The following is a 24114-nucleotide window of genomic DNA, read 5'->3' on the forward strand; positions in this document are numbered from 1 at the left end:
GGAGACTACAATTCAGAAACAGCTAAAGAAGTAAAAGAAAATACAAACAAAAACAAACAATTTTTGTAGTAGACTCAATAAAAGCAAGGGAGGCTTGCTTTAGTGAGGGGCGTAAAAGGAGGCTGGTGGGATGGCTCAATGGGTAAAGGCCCTTGCCACCAAGCCTGTTGACCTGAGTTCAAACCTGGGAAGGAGGAATCCAGTCCCTGCAAGTTGTCCTCTGGCACACACATGTGCCAGACCACAACAAATACATGTTAAAAAGGGATATCTTTAAATTAAAAACGGGGGGGGGGGGGGGGGGGGGGGGCTGAGGATATAGCTCAGTGGGTAGAGTGCTTGTCTTTGGTTTGACTCTCAAAACTGTATAAATGAGACTTTTGTCTGTACCTGGGAAGTGGAGGCAGGAGGATCAGAAAGAAGTTCAAGATCATCCCTTGAACTAGCAAGTTTGAAGCCATCGTGAAATGAAACCATCCTATCCACCCCGCCTCCAAACAAAGGAAGAAAAGTGGAAAGAGTAAAAGCGGGGAGGAAGGGGACAATGAGGGTAACAAATGATACAGAAGATCAAATTAAGATGAGGTCTAAAAACAGTCCTTTAGGTTTAACAATAAGGAGAGCAGCCATAAATTCAGTAAGAACAGTTCATTCCATGAAGTTCTTCAGTGAAGTTGAAAAAGTGAAGTGACCTGAGGGGTCTTTTCTGAACAGAGGAAACCAGCTTCAACATCAAAGGAGTGTTAGCAATTTCAGGGATTTGAATTTGCTTTCTTGGCTCATCTGAGATGCTACTCACTGTGATGTCCAAGATACAGCCACATACTCCAGAGTGGTGAAAGCATTTACTTCGTAACTCAAAAAAAAAAAAAAAAAAAAAAAATCTGTGGTTTAGATTCTGCTATACAGTATGACCTTGAAGCTGATCCCCAGTTGTTCTACTTGGAAAATAAAAGCTATCTCTCTAAAGCTGTTTTAAAAACTAAATGAGAAAACCTTGGGGAGGTCCTGTGTAAAGAACAAAGCACCACACTGGGGAAACAGCTCCATCAGTAAAGTGCTTGCTATGTAAGCATAGGAAATAGCAATCCAGGATGGCTGTATGCTGTTATCCCAGCTCTGGGGGGGGTGGAGACAAGAGGATTCCTGGGATGGCTGACCAGCCAGTCCAGCTGAAAATCAGTGAGATCCAGGCTCAATTAAAGAGCCTGTCTCAAAACAATAAGGTGGAGTGCAGCTGAGGAGGACAACCAATGCTGCCATATCTCCTCTCACACACAAATCAAGTACAGCTGTCAGATCATCTTAAAAGCTCTACAAGGTGATCAGAGAGAGTCAGAGACACACACACAGAATTAGGCAGGGTCACGGAAGAGAGTGTTTCTTAGTCCTACTGACAGATCAGATCATTCACTCTATCTGCAGGCTGGCAGCTTCGTTAATTATCAAGGTCTTTCAGCTAATAAACTGGTATATCTTTTTTGCTTGTTTGAGACAGGAATACATCATAGTCCTGGCTAACCTGTTAGTGAAAAAAAGGAGGGAAAGGAAGAATAGGGAGTCAGGAGTCTCAGATTGTGGGCTTGCTTTTTTTCCCCTTTGGGGGGGCTATGTTTTTTTGTTTTGTTTGTTTTTTGGGGACATGGACTTATTATAGCTGGAACTGGCATTGAACCCCCAATCCTGCTGCCTCTACTTCCAGAGTGCTGAAATTATAGGTATGTGCTACTGCACTAAGCTTAAGAATTTGGAGCAATTGGACATATTGCTTGCTACAGTCTGAAACCAGAAAATTCAAAGAGCACTGCAACTGGTTCCAGGCAGCAGAGAGAGGAGTGGGAAGTACCCAGGACAGAATATGGGGAAAGGAAGATGAAACTTTAGTCATTTCCTTGAGGTAGAGAGACAATGAACACACAGGCCAGAGTGAGGAGTTAGGCATCAGACCCAATTCTAACACAAATCACTTTTACATATCACTGAATTCTCATCTTTTCATTCATATAATGGTAAGTTAGTTTAAAGGCTTCATATGTTCTCAAATCTCATAATTATTTTCTAAATGGGTTTGGGACCCACACAGCAAGTTGATGGCTGGCACAGTTATATTTAGTACTCTTTGCCTTCTTGTGAAGAAAGCATTCCAAACCTTTTATCATGTTTTTCTTGTAGAATATATATTGAGGCACAGAAGTATAATAACTTATCAGATGTCACCATATAGTTGGTCTGGTTTGGTATTTCTCTTGCAGCACTGGAGATCAAACAGAGTCTTGTGAATGCCAGGAAAGCCTTCTACCCACTGAACTATGTCTCCAACCACTGCACAGATCGACGTTATCTCCATGTTCTAATCGCTTCTCTACAAAGGCATGTTCATTGCTGTGCTTTACAACAACTTAGCTAGGGACTATACTAGGGGCCTTTACAGACCCATGAGCAAACCACTGGTTTAGGTCATTATCTCATTTTACAGCTGAGAAAACTAAAATTCAGAAAAGCTAAAATAACTCTACCAATGTGCCACAGCCTATCAGTAGTAGAACTTAGACTCTGGAAGTTACAAGTATCAAACAGAGTTACTTACATCAAACCTAACAAAATGGAACCAGGAGGCCATAAAGAAGGAGCCTGTACAGACCTATGTCTGTAGTAGGGTATGTCTGAAGAAATTCCTGCACATATGCCTGTTACAGGATTTACTACAAAAAGTTCTTCAAGACTGCAATTATTCCAAATAAGCCAGTTGCACAAGGACTTACCTAGCAACACCCATCTCACCAATAAGCTCATATCAGCCTCTGTATCGAGTCCCTATAATCAATGGTCTTTCTTTCAAAAGTTTATATGAAGCTCTTCTTTTTCTTAAAGTTTTCTCTTATACCACAACCTCCCTGACTGTGCCTATGGTCCACTATAGCATACATATCCTGCAAAGAAAGCCATATACATACTAGCCTGAATAAAAATTGTTGGACCCCGGGGGGAAACGGTTCAGTGGGTAAAACTCTTGCCATGCCAATTATAAGGGCCTGAGTCTGACTCCCCATTACCCATGTGTGGTGGTTTGAATGAGGATGCCCCCACAGGCTCAAATATTAGAATACTTGGTCCTTAGTTGGTAGAACCATTTGGGAAGGATTAGGAGATGTGGTCTTATTGGAGGAGGTATGTCACTGTGGGTAAGCTTTGTGGTTTCAAAAGGCCATTCCCAGTTAGCTCTCTCTTGTCTTATGGTTGTGTCTCAAGATGTGAGCTCTCAGCCACTGCTCCAACACCATGCCTGCCTGCTGCCATGTTTCCCACAATGATGGTCATGAATTCTAAGCCTCTGAAACCTTTAAGCCCCAAATTAAACAATTCTTTTATAAATTGCTTTAGTCATGGTGTTTTAACACAGCAATAAGAAAATAACTAAGAGACCATGTAAAAAAGAGGAGCACAGCAGTGTGTCTGTAATCCTAGCACTCCTACAGTAAGATAGGATTCAGAGACAAGAATCACTGGAAGCTTACAAGTAAGCAAACCTGGCATGCACAGTGCAGTAGCAAGTAACAAATAAGGTGGAAAGCAAGGGCTGGTGACACCTGACATTGTCCTCTGACCTCCATACATATGCTATGGCATGCAAGCACTGGTGTGGACCCTGGCCCCCCACTGTGAGTGGGTGCAGCCTTGCTTGCCGACCTTGACCAGATGTCCTCCCTATTCAGATTCCCTGCAGTTTCCTTCTCACCTAACATTCAACCAGAGGCTCTTTGTTCCTGTATCCTGCATTTGGTGTAAACACCTTAGATGCAAGAATGTAGGGAACTTCTGCCCTCCGGGGATCTGCCATTGTGCTGTAAGCCTGTATTTAAGGTTTCCTCCCTCTTTCAATAAACGGCATTCAGTATTCAGCCGTGGTGCATGACTCGATGTCTCTTGTCCCTTATTTTTTAATCTGCAGCCCTTCGCTCAGACATGGTGAACGGGTATCGGTAACGCAGGCGTTGTCATTACAAATGGAGGTCCTACCAAGATTCTATGAAGACACTACCGAGATTCTATGAAGACACTACCGAGATCCGAGAAAGAAGGAACGAGCTGACGGACACTCTTGGAAGGCTGGCCAGCATTTTAAAGAAAAAAGAAAAAAGGTAAGAGTGAATTGTCATGGGTGCAAATAGGGCACCACCGAAGTTAAGAAAGAGCAAGACAGCTAAAGATTTTAAATAAAAAAGGAAATCTTCCCAAAAGAGAAGAGGGAAGGAAAGGAAATTTCCCATTAGAAAAGGGAGAAAATTTTTAATCAAGAAAAAAAGGATTTTCCCAGTAAAAAGGGGAAAAATTTTGAAACTAGGCCTAAAGATTGGGGCTCTGTAGAGAAAGGATGAACAAAAGAGAGAAGCTTCTTCCCAGTGGTAATGGAGGAAGAAAAGACTTTTTCCAATTGTAGAGTTTTCAGGATAGCTAAAACTCTGAGCTCTTTCTACAGTGCAGCATCTGAATTACAAAGAATCGGCAGGTAGGCCTCATTGCTGCTGGCTGAACAGCAAGCAAGCCCAGAGGTTAGAAGTTTAGCTGTCTGTTTGCTTATTTTGGTTCAAATGTTTATTTTTCCCTCAGAGTGGGAATAATTCAATATTTAGGATCCCTTCGTGGGAAATGTTTTTCTGTTTTTCCCTTATGGCGGGAATAACTCATTAGGTAGTCCCTTCATGGGAGTAGGAAGTTTAAACATGAGTTTGTGTGTGCAGGGCGTGCGCCCAGCGGCAGCAGCGGCGGACAAAGGCATGCATGAGATAGCGCCGGTGGAGTCAGGAGCTGCGATGGAGCGCGGCCCAGGCAGGCACCAGCACTAGAGCCCAGGCATGGGCACTAGAGCCCGTGCACTGGGCAGGCCAAAGCTAAGCCGCAGCCTCAGCTCGCTCCAAGTGAGCAGAGTCCCGGGAAGGGACTAGCGCTAAAAGTTTAAACAGGAATGCGTGGGGGCAGGGGGATGTCCAGCATGGCTGTGGTAAAGGCACGTGCTGCGACAGCAGCGCGTGAGATATCCCAGAGCAGCGAGCAGCGGGTGGGCAGGTACGCACAGGCAGGAGGCGGAGCCGCAAGGCCAACGGAACGGAACGGAATGGACCAAGTGAGCAGAGTCCGGAAGAGGGACTAGCGCCTAAAAGTTTAAACGGGGCCTAACTTCTGGTGAAAAATGGTTTCGGTCAGGACATAGAATGCTAAGTCAATGCTGTTTGAATAAAGGATGTTCTGTTCTTTTGATTTGTCTTAATAAATGTTTGGATGAATATTTGATTATCATGGTAGATAAACTAAAGGAACAGGATTCATAATTTTGAACTATATATTAGGTATGCTCTTGTCTGTTGATCATTCCTGAAAATTTGGCTCTGCTCTTTAAGTTGCTTTCTAGAAATTCTTGGTTTAATGCTATAGAAATATAACACCCGAAATGGATTGGGCTGTTAGCTTATTAAATAATAATGTTGCTAAGATAAACCCATAAATAATAATCTCTTACTGATAAAGAGGTTACAAAATTATTTTTCCAGTAAATAAAATACAGGTAAATTGTTTGGTCCACATTGTTAATAATTGGCTATTTGTGCTAATGTGTTACTTGGAATTTATAAAAAAAGGATCCTCTTTTTAAGATTTTATAAAAATACTCTAGAAGAGTATTACCTAAAGTTACCTCTTCAAATGCTATAGAGATTGTATTTAATGCTTTTATAATTGGCATATATAAAGAGGACCATGGAAACAAAAGCTGGTGATAAAATTGCTTAATTATTATTGCTTTCATATTTTTAAAGGCAAAATGGCGCCTATATGTAGAACTGGAGGTTTTGAAAGTACAGGAGAAAAGGTGTTTTGACAAACAGTTATCAATGATAAACAGCCTAAATTAAAAACAATTATATGGGATTGAGATTGAAAGATAATTGGATTCTGGTGCTGGATATATCTATAATTTCACAAGAATCCTGAGATCCCAATTGGCCCCTTAAAATTTCCACCTCTAACCTACAAGGTATCGGCACAGCTCAGACGCCATTACAGAGCAGGCTACTTTTAAATTGGAAGGATGAGGAAGGTCATGCAGGAACTTTTCAACCCTTTGTGCTACCTAACATTCCAGTGAACTTGTGGGGACGAGATGTGTTAGATGGTATGGGAGCAGTGCTTACTACACAGCCTATACAACAGATGCTGAAAAGTCAGGGCTACTGCCCGGGCAGAGGCTTAGGAAAAATGTTGCAAGGAGACCCACTCCCTGTGGCAGACAAAAACTGTGTCACTAGAAGTCCAGGGGATACTAGAGGACTAGAGTCTTTTCCATATGGGTCACTACACAGCAGCCTTCGATTATACAACTGATAAAAATCACTTGGAAAAGTGATGACCCTGTATGGGTGGAACAATGGCCCCTTACTAAAGAAAAATTGAGCCGGGCGGTGGTGGCGCACGCCTTTAATCCCAGCACTCGGGAGGCAGAGCCAGGCGAATCTCTGTGAGTTCGAGGCCAGCCTGGGCTGCCAAGTGAGTTCCAGGACAGGCGCAAAGCTACACAGAGAAACCCTGTCTCGAAAAACCAAAAAAAAAAAAAAAAAAAAGAAAGGAAAAATTGGAGGCTGCAAACACATTAGTTAAGGAACAGTTAGATGCTGGTCATATCATTCCTTCCACTTCATCTTGGAACTCACCTATATTTGTTATTAAAAAGAAGTCAGGAAGCCGGGCGGTGGTGGCGCACGCCTTTAATCCCAGCACTCGGGAGGCAGAGCCAGGCGGATCTCTGTGAGTTCGAGGCCAGCCTGGACTACCAAGTGAGTTCCAGGAAAGGCGCAAAGCTACACAGAGAAACCCTGTCTCGAAAAACCAAAAAACAAAACAAAACAAAAAAAAGAAGTCAGGAAAATGGAGGCTTTACAGGATCTTAGAGCTGTAAATAAAACCATGCTTCTCATGGGAGCAACACAGCCTGGTTTGCCTGCCCCTGTGGCAATTCCTAAACATTGGCATTTAATTGTGGTTGACTTCAGGGATTGTTTCTGGAATGTTTTGGCAAACAGGTCCTATTCTATGGGTACATTCCCCAGCAAAAACCATCACTCCTTATCCACAGGCTGTTGCTCAGATTATATTTAAGGGAATCAAGATCAGTGTTCAAACTTTTGGTAAGGAGCCAGATATTGTGGTGACCCCATACACCCAGTCTCAAATAGCATGGTTGCAAGCTAATGATAATGATTGGACCATATTGACATGCTCCATTCAGGGTCAGTTTGATACTCATTACCCCTCTAATGATGTATGTCAATTTTTTAAATTGCATCCTGTTATATTTCCCAAGACAGTACACATGACTCCTATTCCTCAGGCCCGTGTGGTATTTACTGATGGCACTTCATGTGGTTTTGCTGTGGTGGTTTCTGGTAACATAGTAAAGAGAATGAAAGTCCAGGGCACTTCTGCCCAGATGGCAGAGGTACAGGCGCTGTTGCTTGCTTTACAGATGTTTTCTGATGAGAGTGTAAATATTTATATTGATAGTCAATATGTGGCACATGCCATTATGCCTTTAGAGACAACAGCCTACATACCATCCATTTCTCCCATTCATGAATATTTATTGCAAGTGCAAGGACTTATATGGTCCCGCTCACATAACCTTTATGTGGGCCATATTAGAGCTCACACTCAATTGCCTGAACCTCTAAGTGAAGGGAATCAGAGGGCTGATGCCATTACTCGTATGGCTGTCATATTAGTTTGTTCTGCCTTTGATAAGGCTACTTAGTTGCATCAATGTTATCATCTTGATGCTGGATCTCTTCGTCATCATATAGGCATAACCCGGGAAACAAGCCATCCAGATAGTTAAATCATGTCCCATTTGTGTTGAATTTTTACCTGTTCCTCATTTGGGAGTTAATCCCCGAGGACTTTTACCTAATCACGTGTGGCAGATGGACGTCACACATGTGCCTTCCTTTGGAAAATTACAATAGGTCCATGTGTCTATTGATACATATTCTTCTCTAATTTTTGCTTCTGCCCATTCAGGGGAAAAGGTTAAAGATGTAAAGAATCATTGTCTTCATGCTTTTGCTTACATGGGAGTGCCAAACTGCATAAAGACTGATAATGGTCCCGCCTACAGCAGTATGGGATTTTCAAAATTCTGCCAAGACTTTTCTATTGTTAGTAAGACTGGTATTCCTTATAATCCTCAAGGATAGGCTATAGTAGAACGCTGCCATCGTGCCTTAAAAACACATATTGCTAAAGTAAAAAAGGGGGAGCTAGGGGCTCATCTCTCTTCTCCACATTATATTCTTTCCCTTGTTTTATATATTTTAAATTTTTTATCGGTGGATTCTGCTGGAGTATCCGATGCAGATAAGCACTGGAGGGCTCCTGTTGCAAATCATCCTCTGGTTCGATGGAAGGATCTTTCTACTGGCACTTGGAGGGGACCCGATCCGGTGTTGGTGTGGGCCCGGGGATCTGTTTGTGTCTTTCCGTAGGACAATGAAGTTCCTCTTTGGGTTCCTGAACGCTGTGTGTGCCCTGTGGCTGCTGCTGAATCCCAACATGGCAGAGACCTATTGGGCCTTTGTAAAAAAAAACTCTCCCCTTCTGATGCCAATGGGGATTGAGAGCCCAATACGGCCAGCCATGGCAAACATTATTGTAAGCCTAGGAACTGTAGCCATGTGGTTGGATTCTTCAGAAGGTAATGTATGGTAACTTTTTTCAAAAATGTTGAGAATGTGTCACACCTTGGAGATTAAGGATAACTCTGAAGGTCAATGACCTTCATTTGTTAACAGTAGCATGCCAGCTAAGCCTTTTCACATTTTGCAACCCTCTTCAAGCTGGTGTAGTACCTACTTTTCAGGAATGGCTCTGTGCAAACATTTATTGGCCTCCTGAAATTCATCTAGCCTTTTTGAAGATACCTTAAAATTTGTGAGCCTGAATGTAGCCACTTATGAGACCATTAGTTCTGCTCCTTGTTTGTTGTTTTTGTTTTTGTTTTCTTTATGGTTCTTAGTTGTTCTTTTGCAGACCTGCCAGCCTAAGTAGTGCTGGGATCAAGAAAAATGGGCCTTGGTGGTTCGTGTTCCTGGAGCTGCGTCCATGCCAGTGGACCGTGGCAGTTAGACACAGATGATGTTCACATGCTCCAGAAGAGGATCTGACATCGCTGTTGCCAGTTGTTGCTGTTATGGCGGTGGTGGCCACTGCTGCTACTATTTCTGGGATGGCTATTTCATAATTGGGTACTACAGCTAGCACAATGGACACCCTGGCAGCAAAAGTAGCTACCACAGTTAGTTAATCGTTCATCTTATTGGGCATGACAAATTTAATTCTACATTTATACATTTAAATTGGCTTTGAAAGTTGTAAAAATTATTTAAACTCAAGTTCCATTTGCTTATGGGATATCACCTTACAAGGACTCCAATTTGCAGTAAGGCTCGTTTAAGAAGGGAATGGCTCAATTGCCTTTAGCCTCCTGGCTATGGGTGGGTTAGGACTTCTGTTGGTCTTTTCTGTCGCACAGATTGCAAGCCCAGTGCCACTTTGAGATCTTTGGCAGCAGTCACTCTACAGCTCACGTGGTTGAGTCTGTATGATGAGTATTCAGAAACAGGTAATGCTTGCGGTCATCAACCTAAGACAGAGCACCTGTGTGGCCTGGGCAGGTGTCTCTATGACGGGTAAGGTGACCTGCTGACGTCCCATGCAACCTAAGTCAGAAGCTCATTTTTTAGTAAAAAGGGGGGACCTGTGGGCCCTGGTCCCCCACTGTGAGTGGCTGCAGCCTTGCTTGCCAACCTTGACCAGATGTCCTCCCTATTCAGATTCCCTGCAGTTTCCTTCTCACCTAACATTCAACTCTTTGTCCCTGTATCCTGCATTTGGTGTAAACACCTTAGATGCAAGAATGTAGGGAACTTCTGCCCTTCAGGGATCCGCCATTGTGCTGTAAGCCTGTATTTAAGGTTTCCTCCCTCTTTCAATAAATTGCATTCGACTCGCTGTCTCTTGTCCCTTATTTTTTAATCCGAAGCCCCTTGCTCGGACATGGTAAACGGGTATCAGTAATGCGGGCATTGCCGTTACACACTGGCACACACAGACATATACGCATATATTCCCCCAACACACACAAATTAAATAAAATTTAGTCTGGAGAGATGTTAATAGAGCAGTTAAGAGTGCTTGCTATTATTCTTTCAGAAGACTGGAGCTTGGTTCCCAGTAGTCATGTTAAGTGGTTCATAACTGCTTTTAACTCCAATCCCAGGGGATCCCATACCCACTGATCTCCTCCAGCCTCTGCACATATATAGCATATATACAGAGAAACATAAATATACACACTGGTTGGGCAGTGGTGGTGGTGCACACCTTTAATCCCAGCACTCCGGAGGCAGAGGCAGGCAGATCTCTGTGAGTTTGAGGTCAGTCTGGGCTACAAAGTAAGTTCTAGGACAGCCAGGACTGTTTCACAGAGAAACCCTATCTCAAAAATAAAAAAAAAAAACAAAAAACCAAAACCCCAAAACCAAGGAAAAAAAAAAAACCAAAAGCAAAAAACAAAAACAAAAAAAACCCCACACAAATAAAAACAAATCTGTGAAAAAGTAAAAAACAAAACCATTGCTTAGAGCTTCATCTATTTCTCTATATTTTCATTTTCTGTTGACACTCTAGACACCTTCCTTTTTCCAGAACATACACCAGACCTCTGGGTGATACTTGGATGCTTATACCATCAGAATATTTTAAGAACAGAAACAGCTAGGTGGTTGTCGAGCATGCCTTTAAACCCAGCACTCAGGAGGCAGAAGCTTCCTGTGATCTCTGTGAGTTCAAGGCCAGCCTAGTCTACACAGTGAGTGCCAAGCCTGCCAGGGCTACACAAACACACATTGGGGTGGGGGAGGGCTCAATGGTTAAGAGCACTTACTGCCCTCACAGAAGACCAGGGTCCAGTTCCCATCACCCATAGGGCAACTCACAACCTTCTGTAACCCCAGTTCTAGGATATCTTATGCCAGAAAAGAGACTCCAAGGGTACCAGGCACACATGTAGTGCATACACAAATAAGTAGGCAAAACATTGAGGCACATAAAAAAATAAAAATAAATCATTTTTTTAAAGGAAAGGAAAGAGAAGTATATGTAAATCTAGAAATTGTAGCAACAAATCTTTTCTGAAGCTTCTGGGGGAAAAAAATCCTATCAAGAGCCCACTACTAACATGAACCAGGAGAAAGGTATTTGTGTGTCTCCTGCACTTACTGCCTGTCTTTGGCAGCTTGGGCTGACAAATTAAAAAAATACTTTAAGTTAGGCGAAGTTCAACAACAGACACGGGTTGTGACCAAGTTGCTCTTGGTCATGTTTTATCAGAGCAATAGAAACCTAAGACACTTATCATTGGCTGCTATGAAAGTAGCACATCTTTAAGGCAGACCACTTCCTTATAACAAAAATGAACACATAATATAAACTCATAAAAAATTGAGTTCAAATCTTTATGTATCCTTTAGAGAAGCTATGAATTACTTCAAATCACATGGCCTAAATTAAGCTGTCACAATTTCTTTATCTGCAAAGAAAACTATTATGAAACTTAAAATCATTAATTATAAATAATACATGTGTTACCTAGCATGTACTTACCAAACGGCAATTAAAACTTTTGACACAGGTATTACTATCATCAGTAATAAATATTTAATGTACTCTCTTTAGCAACTCATCTCACTTCAAGCCTCCATTTCCAGCCGTATATAAGATAACTTGAAAATCTGTTTCCTATACAAAACCTACAGAAGTTGGATGAAGTATAATAAGCATCTTATTCTTAGGCAAAGTAGATATTTAAGAAAGAAAATGAAATCCTTAGGAATCAAAAAATGAAGAAGGAGGAAAACTAACAGGAAGTTTAAATAATGGGCTGTTGTCAGGCTGCTCTGGTAAGGTGTGTGGGTCCTGGCCAGCAAAGAAACTGCTTTTTATAGACACTAAGGTTAGGAGATAAGGATATGATCAGCCTCAGGAGGGTAGAAACCCAAATTTCCCTGCACAGAGCTGGGACCCACTCTGGCATGGTGGTACATATGCATAGTTCCAGTACTTGGGAGGAAGAAGTAGAATTCAGAGTTCAAAGTCATCCCCGATTACACAGTCAGTTAAAGGTGAGCTGAGAGCACATGACACCCTGTTTCACATACTAAGGGTAAAAACAAAACAGCTGGAAACTTAAGAGTCTTATCATCAGTCTAAATAAAACAAAAAAGTACAACGATACAACAGGAAAATGAGCTTAAAAAGGAAAGTCTATGAATCTGAAAGCTTAGTCTAGGTAAAAACTGAATATATTCTTTATGTGTGTTATTAAGCTACCTGCAGGGTGCTAGAATCGCTAGCAGAGAATTTAAATTCTAGGATAATAACATTTACTGATTAGTAGACACAAAAAAATTCTTCTCCCCCTCTAATGTACAAATTATCTAATTTAATTCTCACAATCATCCTATTAAATATCTATAATGTTATCTCAATTTACAAAACAAATTCAGTTTAGGGAAGTTAATCAATTGGTTAATGTCATCCAGGTATTCACTGACAGAGCTGAATTTTTTTTTTTTTTTTCTTTTTTTCGAGACAGGGTTTCTCTGTGTAGCTTTGCGCCTTTTCCTGGAACTCACTTGGTAGCCCAGGCTGGCCTCGAACTCACAGAGATCCGCCTGGCTCTGCCTCCCGAGTGCTGGGATTAAAGGCGTGCGCCACCACCACCCAGCTGAGCTGAATTTTTAACTTGGCTGTTCATTCAATTAAAATGCACTGCCAAATTTTCTACCATGAGCCCAGCAGAGACAATAGCATGCTGCTTGATCCTTTAGTGCAAATCAACAAGTGTAACTGTTTCCTGCCTTCTCAAGCTTAGCAATTCCTAGGAATGAAATTAGCCACAAAGGCAGCAAATAGGAAACTGACACCCTACAGAAGCTCAGGGGTTCTGCACGCCAAAACAGCTTAGTTGCCTCTGGCAAAAAAACTTACTTTACTGGGAACACCCTGAACCGGAAGGGAAAAAGCAACAAGCTCCCTGAGCTAGGTCTGTCCCATGTGTCCTGACTACTGGAAATAATTTTATCAAGGTAAGTATATAAAAGTTCAAACAGAAAATATTTTACTATGAAGATTAATAAGAACAAGAGAGCTGTTGTAGTAAATGTAACAGGTGGGATTGAAAGTTAGAAATAACTGCTATAATCCTACCAAACTGAACTTCTAATGTAATTCAGAACATTATTTGAATGAATTATTGAAACCTGTTTTATTAAGGTTAAAAAGATTAACAGCTGAGGCTGAATGTGTAGCTCAGGGTAGAGTATTTGTCTAGTATGTGCAAGGCTCTGGGTTTAATCCTAAGCACAACAAAAAACAATAGATGGCTCAGCAGTTAAGAACACTGACTTAACTGGGCATGAGGGTGCATGCCTTTCATCAGAGGCAGGAATTCCTGTGAGTTCAAGACCATCCTGGTCTACATAGAGTTCCGGAACAGCCAGAGAGCTACACAATGAGATCTTGTCTTTAAAACAACAACAAACAAACAAACATACAAAAAACAAAACTGCTGGATGTGGTGGAGTACACCTTTAATCCCAGCACTCTGGAGGCAGAGGCAGGCAGATCTCTGAGTTTGAGGCCAGTCTTGACAGCTAGGGCTATGCAGAGACCCTGTCAAGAAAAGAAAAAGCCAACTTCAGACAACAGGCTCTCTGAGATACCTTCACTCCTAGTCTACATAATGTATATAGTAAAACATATAAGGAGGAATGTAAAGAGAATGACAGAATTTACAGCTTCCACTCTGTCAGTGGCTCTATGCTGGAACAAAACTCTCCTAGTTTTCCAACTCCAACCTCACTACCAAAATTTTTAGCTACTTTTCCTCTTCACTACTTCTTTCCTACAGTCAAGAATTGGCTATATGTTCTTTTTTGCCTTGGAGGATTGAACCCAGGACCTCTTATAAGTTAGGTCTGACTGTACCAGTGAGTGACAGCCTCTAACCTCTACCATACCTTGTAACCAATGTGTTTACTCATAACATTACCCTATCTTGATTTCTATTCAATATTTTTGAAGGCTTGTGATGTGCAAAATACAAGCTAAATACCTTAAGGTACATTTTCTTTTCACTCAATTCCATTGTTGTACACCCTACCTAACTTTACTTTTAAATAAGAGTAACTATCATTAGGCAATTACTTTATGCCAGGTATTAATTATATAATTATATGCTGCCTGCCTTACAGTAGCCCATGCTAGCCTCAAACACATGGAAATCCTCCTATCAAAGTCTCCCAAGTGCAGGAACTGTAGGTGTGAGCTACCATGCTTGGCTTCAAGGTAAATTTCTTGAGGGATAAGGTGAGACAGTCAGAGAATAACAACACTCCAAACAAAAGAGCAACACACATAAAAACAGAAGAAAAAAACACACTGGAATATAAGAGCTTTAAAAAAGATCAGTCTTCAGAAGTAACTACTTGGGTTCAGTTAACTAATTTTGATTCTGTGGTGTCCACTATGCCTATGATTTTCTCATCTGTGAAATGGTGATAACAAGCTACATTGTATGGGATTTACTTTAAAATCAAAGTTAGGGCCCAGAGAGATGGCTCAGCAGTTAAAGGTAGTTACAAAGCCTGATAACCTGAGTTTGATTCCCCAGAACCCACACTGTAGAAGGAGAGAAACAACTCCACAAAGTTGTACTGACTTCCACACTTGTATCAAAGTGAGTGTGGCACACACACACACACACACACACACACACACACACACACACTCTCTAAAATACATTTTTAAAATAGATAAATAAGTGAAAGTGAAATAAGATATTAAAGGTACCTACCACAGGCCAGAACCCTGACAGGTGCTCAGTAAGTGTTAGCTTCCCTTTTGTTGATAATTCAATAGCCTTTAACCAGGAAAGCCCCTTCTACTGGTGGGCATTGTGGCACACATTTAATCCCAGCACTCAGGAAGCAGAGGCTGGTAGATCTCTGTGAGTTCCAAGGCTACATAGTGAGACTCTGTCTGTCACCTCTATTTCCATCACTACAGGACCCTAATTAAATATATCTTTTCCAGCTTCCCCAACTTTGCCAGGGCTTCTGGAGCCCTGGAGTAAATTGTAAATCACTAAGCAAGCTAGAGGCATTCACTGGAAGGAGGGGTGAAAAAGGATAATGGGAGTAAAAACAACTAAAATATATTAAATAAATATAAGAAACTATCAAAGAATAATTGAAAAACAACAATCCATTCTTATACCACTCACCAGTGTAGGCCATGTTCTTAGGGTTGCCGTAAGGAGCCCCAGGTTGCATGGGGCTGTAAACAGGGTTCATTGTGGAAGACAGAGGATCCTACAGCAAAAATAAGTAAGACAGTATTGATTAGTAATTGCTCACTCCCTCTGACGTCATCTTCTCCTCTAAAGCCTTCAGTTATACTCAAAGGGAAGCCTCTTGGTATAGGGAAAAAGGGACTAAACAGAGTATAATACTTTTCCCACTTTACAAATGAAGAATGACAGAGCAATAACTTGTTTAATGTCAACTCAGCCATTTTAGGCTCTCAATTTAATATTAACCCCGGTATCCCACAGAGAGTTCTGACATTAGTGTGGCACTGACCAAATCACCTTTCTTCTTTGGACTTCAATATCCTAATATTAAGTGGATTAGTTGATCTCCAAGGTTTTTTCTATTTCTAATGATGCTAACTCACAAGCTGGAAAATGTCATACTTCTTCAGTTCACCAAGGAAGCTTGGATGTCTGGTGGTGAGCACTTAGCCTGCCAGGAGGAAGGAACAGCAAATGTCTTGTCCACCCCTTGTGCCTGTACATAAGATAAAAGCTACTAGCATCTTTAAAGGAAAAAAGGAGGAATTTTTATTTCATCTATTTGTGTGTTCATGCACATACGTAGGTCGGAGGACAACTTGCAGAAATTGGTTCTCTTCTTGCATTATGTGTGTCAGGGACAGAACTCAGGTTGTCAGATCTGGCTGCAAGCATCTCTACCTACTGAACTATCTTAATGGTCCCCAAAGGGGAAATTTGATGCCATTGAACATCTTAATGTAGAAAAAGAAACACAGCCAAGACTTCTTGCCAAATGTATTCAAGGGAAAGAAATAAACTTGGAAATTTGTGTGCAATAACTATCACCTGCACAAGTGCTCTGTTAATTACCTTAATGAAGGACATTCTCCATTCTGATTAATGGAAAAACTGTCATTAAGCTCTATTAACCAGCCAATTTGTCCCATCCTGTTTAGAAAGCCATATCTTACACATAAGGTGACATGTTTGAATATGTGTCTCCAGATATATTACTTACACTCCATAAAAATCCAACAATTCTCTCCTAACTAGGTTTACATGATAGATGGGCAATTTTTTAGGTCATTAACTCCTGTTGCACCCCAGGACAGGAAACAAGTTAAATGCTGAAGGCAGGCAGTGAACATCTGGCTTGATGACAACAGCTCTGTGACTAATTAAGTCTGTCCAGGGTTCTGGAATGAGAGGTGGAGAATTGATGGGCTCCCAAGGACAGGACACTAGGCCCATCAGATAGACAAACAGGAAATGCCAGTGGTAAATTTCATAATCTAGAACTTTCATAAATCGACCTAATGCAAAGCCCTGGCAAACAACATCAGAATTAACAAACAGGGTCAATACACTTATCTACAAATTGAAGCTACAACTTAAGGATATATGTTAAAAGAAGGTATGTGTATTTTCAGCTCAATTTAGCAAAAAAGCATTTTCATAACCAGAGTTGAGAATTAACTCTGATGTTAAAGTTTCCTGCTAACTGTAAAGTGATGTGCAGATATAAACAAAGTATGACAACATCTGTGCAGACAACAGAGATGATTGCTTGAACACTTTTCCTAATTTGGACCTTCTTCTCCTCAACCAGTTCTCTGCCTAACAAGTCAGAGTTAAGTTAGACTGTTAAAACGCTGCCATGGCTTCAATGTGGTATCCACTAAAGAGCATGTGTAGGAGACCTAATGGCCACCGTAACAATAGTAAGAGGTGTAATGTTTAAGACAACATGAGGAATCCGCTCTCATGAACTGATTAATGCTGTTATACTGGAGAGGGTTCCCCACAGAGAATGGATGTGGTTTCTTGTGCTCTTTTTCCTACCCTCTTGTTTTGTTCTTTTCCTTTTCTATCATGGATTGGCACAGCAAGAAGACCCTGCCAGACACCTGCACCTTGTTACTGAACTTCCCAACTCCAGATCTGTGAGCACATAAACTTCTTGTTATAAATTATCCAATCTGTGGCATTGTAATGGCAGAATCAAACAGACTAAAACATGTGCTGGGCAGCACAACTGGCCCTACAAACATCTGCACATTCTCCTACTGAGAACACACCCTGTGCTGCTGATTGGACAAAATGGGAAATGTTTTTATAATCAAAGAAACTCATCAGCTGTGAAACAGATCTCCTGCTGCTCCAAAATGAGAGCCACAGACAGACATAGGAGACCATGACACGGCATAACAACATCAATTCAATCCCAACCAGTAACTGACAGAGAAGACATCTGCCAGGGTCTAATATTTGGAATAAGCCAAGTATGATGATGCAAAGCTGTAATCCCAACACTGAAAAAGCTAAGGCAGGAGGATTGCTGTGAGTTCAAGACCCAGCTGGGATACACAGTAAGATTCTGTCTCAAAAGTAAATAAACAAACAAAATTAAAGTAAGACTACTATAGCCACTTATGGGGAAGAGCTGAGATCAGAGTTCCTAGCTTCCAAGGGATTATCCTTTGCAACAGAATCTGTATACTGCTCATCATTCCAGGGACAGACTAAAAACCATCAGCTAAAATCACAAGTTTTACTGTCAGGCAGATTTAGGTTCTACAATTACCACATATCAACAGAAAACAAGTGTCCTAACCATTCTGAGCCTCAGTTTCCTCTAGTCTCAGAATGAAAAAGAATACTATATAAAAAGTGTTTTGTTTGTTTTGATTTTTCAAGACAGGATTTCTCTGTGTCTTGAACTGGCTGGCCTGGAACTCACTCTGTAGATCAGGCTGGCCTCAAACTCAGAGATCTGCCTGCCTCTGCCTCTCAAGTGCTGGGATTAAAGGTATTTGTCACCATGGCCCAGCTATAAGGTGTTTTTGTTTTTAAATAATGAGTTTATTGAGGTAGAATTTACACATAGTAAAATTTACTCTTTTTAGGAACATAGTTCTGAGCCTAAAAATGTATTCATTCATACAAATAACTATAATTCCATAATCAAGATGTTAAGATTTTTATTACTTTTAACTATATCCTTTTGGTCAATCCCCTGCCTTACTCCCAGCTCCTGACAATAATGCATCTATTATTTGTTGTTGTAAGGATTTTCTTTACAGATTAGGTACCTACATATACAGTTATTTATTAAATAGTTAACTGGCATTATTCTTATTTCAGATGAGATTAAAAGAGCTACTGAGAAAAAAAAACATACTAAAAATTGACCAAGTTGTACCATTTTTTGAATCTTCATCTTTTCCAGATGGACAGTCTAAAGCTGTCCTATCCAATATGTCATGTACTGACAGAAATATTTTCAAGATTTATTTGTTACATGTAGTTTGTGTGCCTGAATGAGTTTATGTGCACCATGCGAGTGTTAAGTGCCCACAGAGGTCAGAGGGCATAGGACCCCCTCGAACTGGAACTACAATTGTGAGCTGCCAGATATGGATGCTGGGAACCAAACCCAGGTCCTCCGAAAGAGCAGTAAGTGCTCATAACTGCTAAGCCATTTCTCCAGCCCCAATGTATCAGCTAGGGAATGTACTAAAAGGTAGACCATTTGCCTAGCATGCACAAGGCTTTGGATTTGCGTTTGTATATCACAAATCCCTCCCCCAACCCTGCACTAAGAGAGGAAGGAAAGGAAAGATCTTATACCTGTATTGGCTAATAAGCTCCTGAAATACAGCTTGAGGTGATGGGTTTTAGTTTTTTTAAATTATATGCTGACATTTATTCAGAATAGTGTTTCATTCAGAAAATATATTTTATGCATATTTTACAAAAGCAGCATTCAAACATAATAGGTTCCTTATACGTCTAAGTGTTTTTCACTATACCACTTAATAAACTACAAGTAAAAGAATTCAAGACTTTGAAGTAACCATACTTAGCTAAATTAACTGATTCCATTTTACAGATGAAAAATGAGTCTGAGAAAGGGCAAATGAACCATGCAAGACCACAAAGCAAACAGAGGGTAGAGTTTAGAATAGCACCCAAAAGGATCAAAGACTTAAGAACTAAAAATATAAATCCCTTAGAAGCAAAGAGAGGAAGATGGGGGAATGTACCTTCATAATCTTTGATTGGCAATAATCTCCCAAAATCACTAAAATAGCAAAAAAAGGAGGGGGATAGAGACAATTTAAGTAAATAATTTTATTATCATTATTATTTTGCTTTAAGAGGAACCACCAGCCAGTGTGATAGCATACCCCTGCAATCCCAGTAACTCAAGAAACTGAGGCAAGAGGATCTCAAGTTCCAGGCTAGACTGGACTACATATGTAATATGACCCTGTGTTCAAAACAAGACAGAAGCCAGGCCTGGTGGTGCAGGACTATAATCTCTGCAACTTGGGAAGCTGGGGCAGGAGGATCACAAGCCAGCCTGGACTACAGAGCAAGTTCAATACCAGCTCTGGTAACTTAAAGAGAAATCCATTCTCAGAAAGCAAGAAAGAGGGCTGAAGACATAGCTCAGTGGTAGATAGAGTACTTGCTTGCCTTGCTTGATGTCCAATCTCTGGACTATGAACAAAACAAGGACACCATCAAAAAAGCAAAAAAACAAGTTACAGGGTGAAAGAAAAATTTCAAATTATATTCTTGCCTTTTTATTTGAGATAGGGCCTCAGGTATCCCAGACTGGTCAGCCTTAAGAGCCTGTGTAGGATGACCTTGAACTTCTGATCTTCCTGCCTCTATAACCCAAGTGTTAGAATAACCATATCATATATATGGTATACCACCATACCTGGTTTTCAAATTACAGATCTAATATAGGATTTGCATTTAAAATGTGTGAAAATTTTATGCAGCTCAATGGCAAAAAAAATTTTTAAACCCTAATTTTTAAATGTATTTATTTTATGTGTATGGATGTTTTGCCTGCATGCCTGGTGCCTGCAGAGGTCAAAAGACACTGAATCTCCTGCAATTGAAATTAAAGGTGGGTGCTGGGAATCCAACCCAGGTTCTATGCAAGAGCAACTAAGTTCTCTAACTACTGAGCCATCTCTCCAGCCCAAGACACCTAATTTTTCAGGTGAGTGGAGAATCTAGTTTTGCTAAGAAGATTACAAATGGCAAAGAAGCATGAAAAAATGTAAATCAAAATCACACTGCGATGTCATATCAACTAGGATGGCTGTCCTAATAAAGAAAGGTAGTAGGGTAGGAATATGACTCATGGTAGCGTGTCTAACATGCAGGAAGTCCTGGGCACCATATAAACTGGGTATGGGGAAGGTAGAGGGTGGGAATATGACTCATGGTAGAGTGTCTAACATGCAGGAAGTCCTGGGCACCATATAAACTGGGTATGTGTTATACAGTAGGACCTTCTAAACTGAAGGGAAGAACAGAGAGGTTCATAGGACTAGGGGAGTAAACAAACTTTGCCTGTCTGGGAAAGTAGGAATTTGCAAAATTCACAAGAGCTCTTCTCAGGAGTTACAGAGCAGTAAAAAACTGCGGGGTGGTGGGAGTGGTAGAGGGGTGGTGACTAACCATGCTGCAGAAAGGCATCTCTCAGAGTTTCCTGCAAGTTGTGCAAAGAAGTCCACAGACACAGCTTTCCTGAGTCGTCACTGGTGTGGAGGTGGCTTTTTAGTGATACAATGTCTCTGTCCCACTTCTGACAGTATCTCCTCACCTATACTACTAAGGAATATCAATAAACTCAATCATTTAAAAACTTCAATTCTGGTGCAAATCACTAATTTGGTCTGTAGTGAGCTCCTCATCTGGGGTCTGTAGATGTGTATGTCACATCTCTCCAGAAAAAGTTTGTCCTACAAGTGTGAGGGCATGTCATTCCAGCACTCAGGAGGTAGAGGCAGGATTGGTAATTCAAGGTCAGTCTCTATTGCAAAATAAATTTAAAACCAATCTGGGCCACAGACACTAGATCTAGGTATGCTGGCAAACCTATAATCCCAGTCCTCAGGAAGAACCCAGAGAGTTATGAGTTCAAGACCAGCCTGAGCTGCACAGTGAGACTCTGTCTTGAACAAACAAACAGAAGGATATAAAAAAAAATGATTATACTAATTATTATCTTGTCCCCCTCCCCCCGCCCCATATACATGTTTTTTAGACAGGGTTGCCAGGCAGTGGTGGCACACACCTTTAATCCCAGCACTCGGGAGGCAGAGGCAGGTGAATCTCTGTGAGTTCAAGGCCAGCCTGGGCTACAGAGTGAGCAAAGACCTGAACAATTTAAAGGACCAAGTCATATGGATTCTAACAGAAGCTGTCCAAAAAGAAAAAAATAGCAAATTAAAACTCCCTGAAATGGAAGTGTTTGAGATATAGCTTGGAGGTGAATTGTCAGGTAGAGTACAGGAAGAATAGGAATTAAAATCAGACAGGCAACAAGGGAAAATAATTCAGGGTCTTGCAGGTCAATATGAAGATTTCGTTTTTAGTCTGAAGATGGTATGATGGTTAATTTTAGGTGTTAATTTGAATGGATTAAGAAATACCCAGAGGGCTGACGAGATGGCTCAGCAGGTAATGGCACTTGCCACACATCTAACAACTCACATACAACAATCCCAGGACCCATGTAAAAGTAGAAGAGAACCGACTCAGCAAAGTAGTCCCATGACTTGCACACACCCTGTGTGTGTTGCACAAGCACTCACATATGCAACAATAAGCAAATCTATAATAAAATAAAACAACAAAAAGGAATACCTAGAAACTTGGTAAAACATCATTTTCGTTATGATCTTATTAAAAAGATTCATTTTATATGTAGGAGTGTTTTGCTTGCATGTATGTATGTGTACCACATGCGTGCCTGGTGTCCATAGAAGTCAGAAGATGACATCGGAGCCCATGGAACTGGAGTTGCAACTGGTTGTAAGCCACTATGTGGGTTGCAAGAGCAAGAAAGGCCCTCAACTAGAGCCATCTCTCAAGCTCAAGTATTTGAGAGTTAGGGACTAGGTAGGGAAGATCAGCTTAGTGTGGGAAGGCACTACCCAACTAGCTGGCCAGGAAAAACAAACACAAAATTGGAGCAGACTTTTTTTCTGCTGCCATAGACATCAGAACTCCAGGCTGTCTGGCCTTTGTACAACAGCATCCAAACCATTACCTTCCTCAAACCCTCAGGATATGCAAATGGAATGTTTCCTCTATACTGCGCTCTCTGCTCAAATGTTACCTGATCAGAAATGCCTTCTTTAACCACATCTAAAATAGCTTCTTCACAGGTGGTAATTTCTGTTTTACTTTTCCTACTGACACTTATCTTTGTTGAATACCTGAGGCTGAGTCATGTATATTGAACAGAAGTTTCTGGAGGGAATAAGACTCCACTGGGTCTCATCTTGGGCTCAACAAGCACTGGTGAGCCAATCTGCAGTATGTGAGAGATAACACTGGTTCAAAAAACTTTATCCTGATAAAGCTGGGTTTGATTCCTAGACTTCCACAACAAAGATGCTAGATATAATACAAGGAGGTAAAACTTTTTGGAATAGCCAAAATGATCAAAAAGGTGCTGGCAAGATCGCTCAGTGGGTGAAGGCACCTGCAGCCGAGTCTGACAACATGAGTTCAATTCCCATGTAAACATGGTGAAGGGAGAGAACCAACTCCCACCAGTTGTCCTCTGACCTCAAATTCATACCATGGCACATTCCCTTCTAAAATAAATTAAATGTAATTTTTAAAAAATTTTTAAATATTCAAAAGAGGGTGAATATGTAACTCACTGACAGTATTTGCCTAACATGTGCAAGGCCCTGAGTTTAATCCTGTCTAGGAGGAATGTTGTGAGAGAATCCAGTTAGGTGGATCAAGCAGAACCTCATCAGTTCTGCTTGATGAAATCCAACTGAAATGCTCTGAGGAGCTTCTGGGAAGACAGCTAAATGGAAAAGTATTACCTTACAACATAGTCCTTCTTTTCTGACTCCTCCCCAGACTCCTTCCTGCTTCCTAGAATGAGGATATGATGACTGGAGTTCATCAGTCTTCTATTCTATGAGGTGACCCTGAGAATAGATGCTTTAAGCCAAGAATAGCAGAAGCAGCTTTGATTTCATGGAACAACCATTTCAGCCCTGAACCACATACTTCTGTACTTCTTATGCATAAAAAAAATAAAGCCCGGGGCTGGAGAGATGGCTCAGAGGTTAAGAGCACTGGCTGTTCTTCCAGAGGTCTTGAGTTCAATTCCCAGCACCCACATGGTGGCTCACAATCATCTATGAGATCTGATGCCTTCTTCTGACCTGCAGACATACATGCAGGCAGATCATTGTATACATAATGAATAAATAAATCTTTAAAAAAAAATAAAGCCCATACTTAAATTTTTTAATTACATTTTATTTGTGGAAGGGAGAGGCACATGTCACAGCATGAATGTGGAAGTCAGAGGAAAACTTAGTTCTATCCTCCCACCTTATAGATACTGAACCACCTCAATGACCCAAAATCCTGGACTTTTTAAATTAATTTATTCCCTGTACTTTTAAAAAACATTTATTTATCCTTCATTCATTTGTTTATTTTGTGTGGGGTTGCAGGTGCATGTATGTATGTGGAGGGCAGAGAACAACTTGTGGGAGTCTGGCTTTCTCTCCATTATGGGGCTCTGAGGATTGAACTCAAATTGTCAAGTTTGACAACAAGCATCTCTACCCACTAAACCATCTAGCTGGCTCCAAAGCCTGTAC

At 41.0% G+C, this 24114-nt stretch overlaps 1 protein-coding gene across 2 annotated transcripts in view; it reads right to left on the reverse strand.

Annotated features, from left to right (window-relative positions):
• Fam168a (family with sequence similarity 168 member A) overlaps positions 1-24114 on the reverse strand; it is a 140753-nt gene that overhangs the window by 50559 nt on the left and 66080 nt on the right. For both annotated transcript variants that reach the window (XM_052713677.1, XM_052713676.1), the window contains exon 2: positions 15389-15476. In XM_052713677.1, the coding sequence (XP_052569637.1) occupies positions 15389-15458 (70 nt within the window). In that variant the 5' untranslated portion in view covers positions 15459-15476. The remainder of the gene's footprint in view (positions 1-15388; positions 15477-24114) is intronic.

Source organism: Peromyscus californicus, unplaced genomic scaffold (genome assembly GCF_007827085.1).
Source record: "Peromyscus californicus insignis strain IS unplaced genomic scaffold, ASM782708v3 Scaffold_4__1_contigs__length_199733344, whole genome shotgun sequence".
NCBI classification, from domain to species: domain Eukaryota; kingdom Metazoa; phylum Chordata; class Mammalia; order Rodentia; family Cricetidae; genus Peromyscus; species Peromyscus californicus.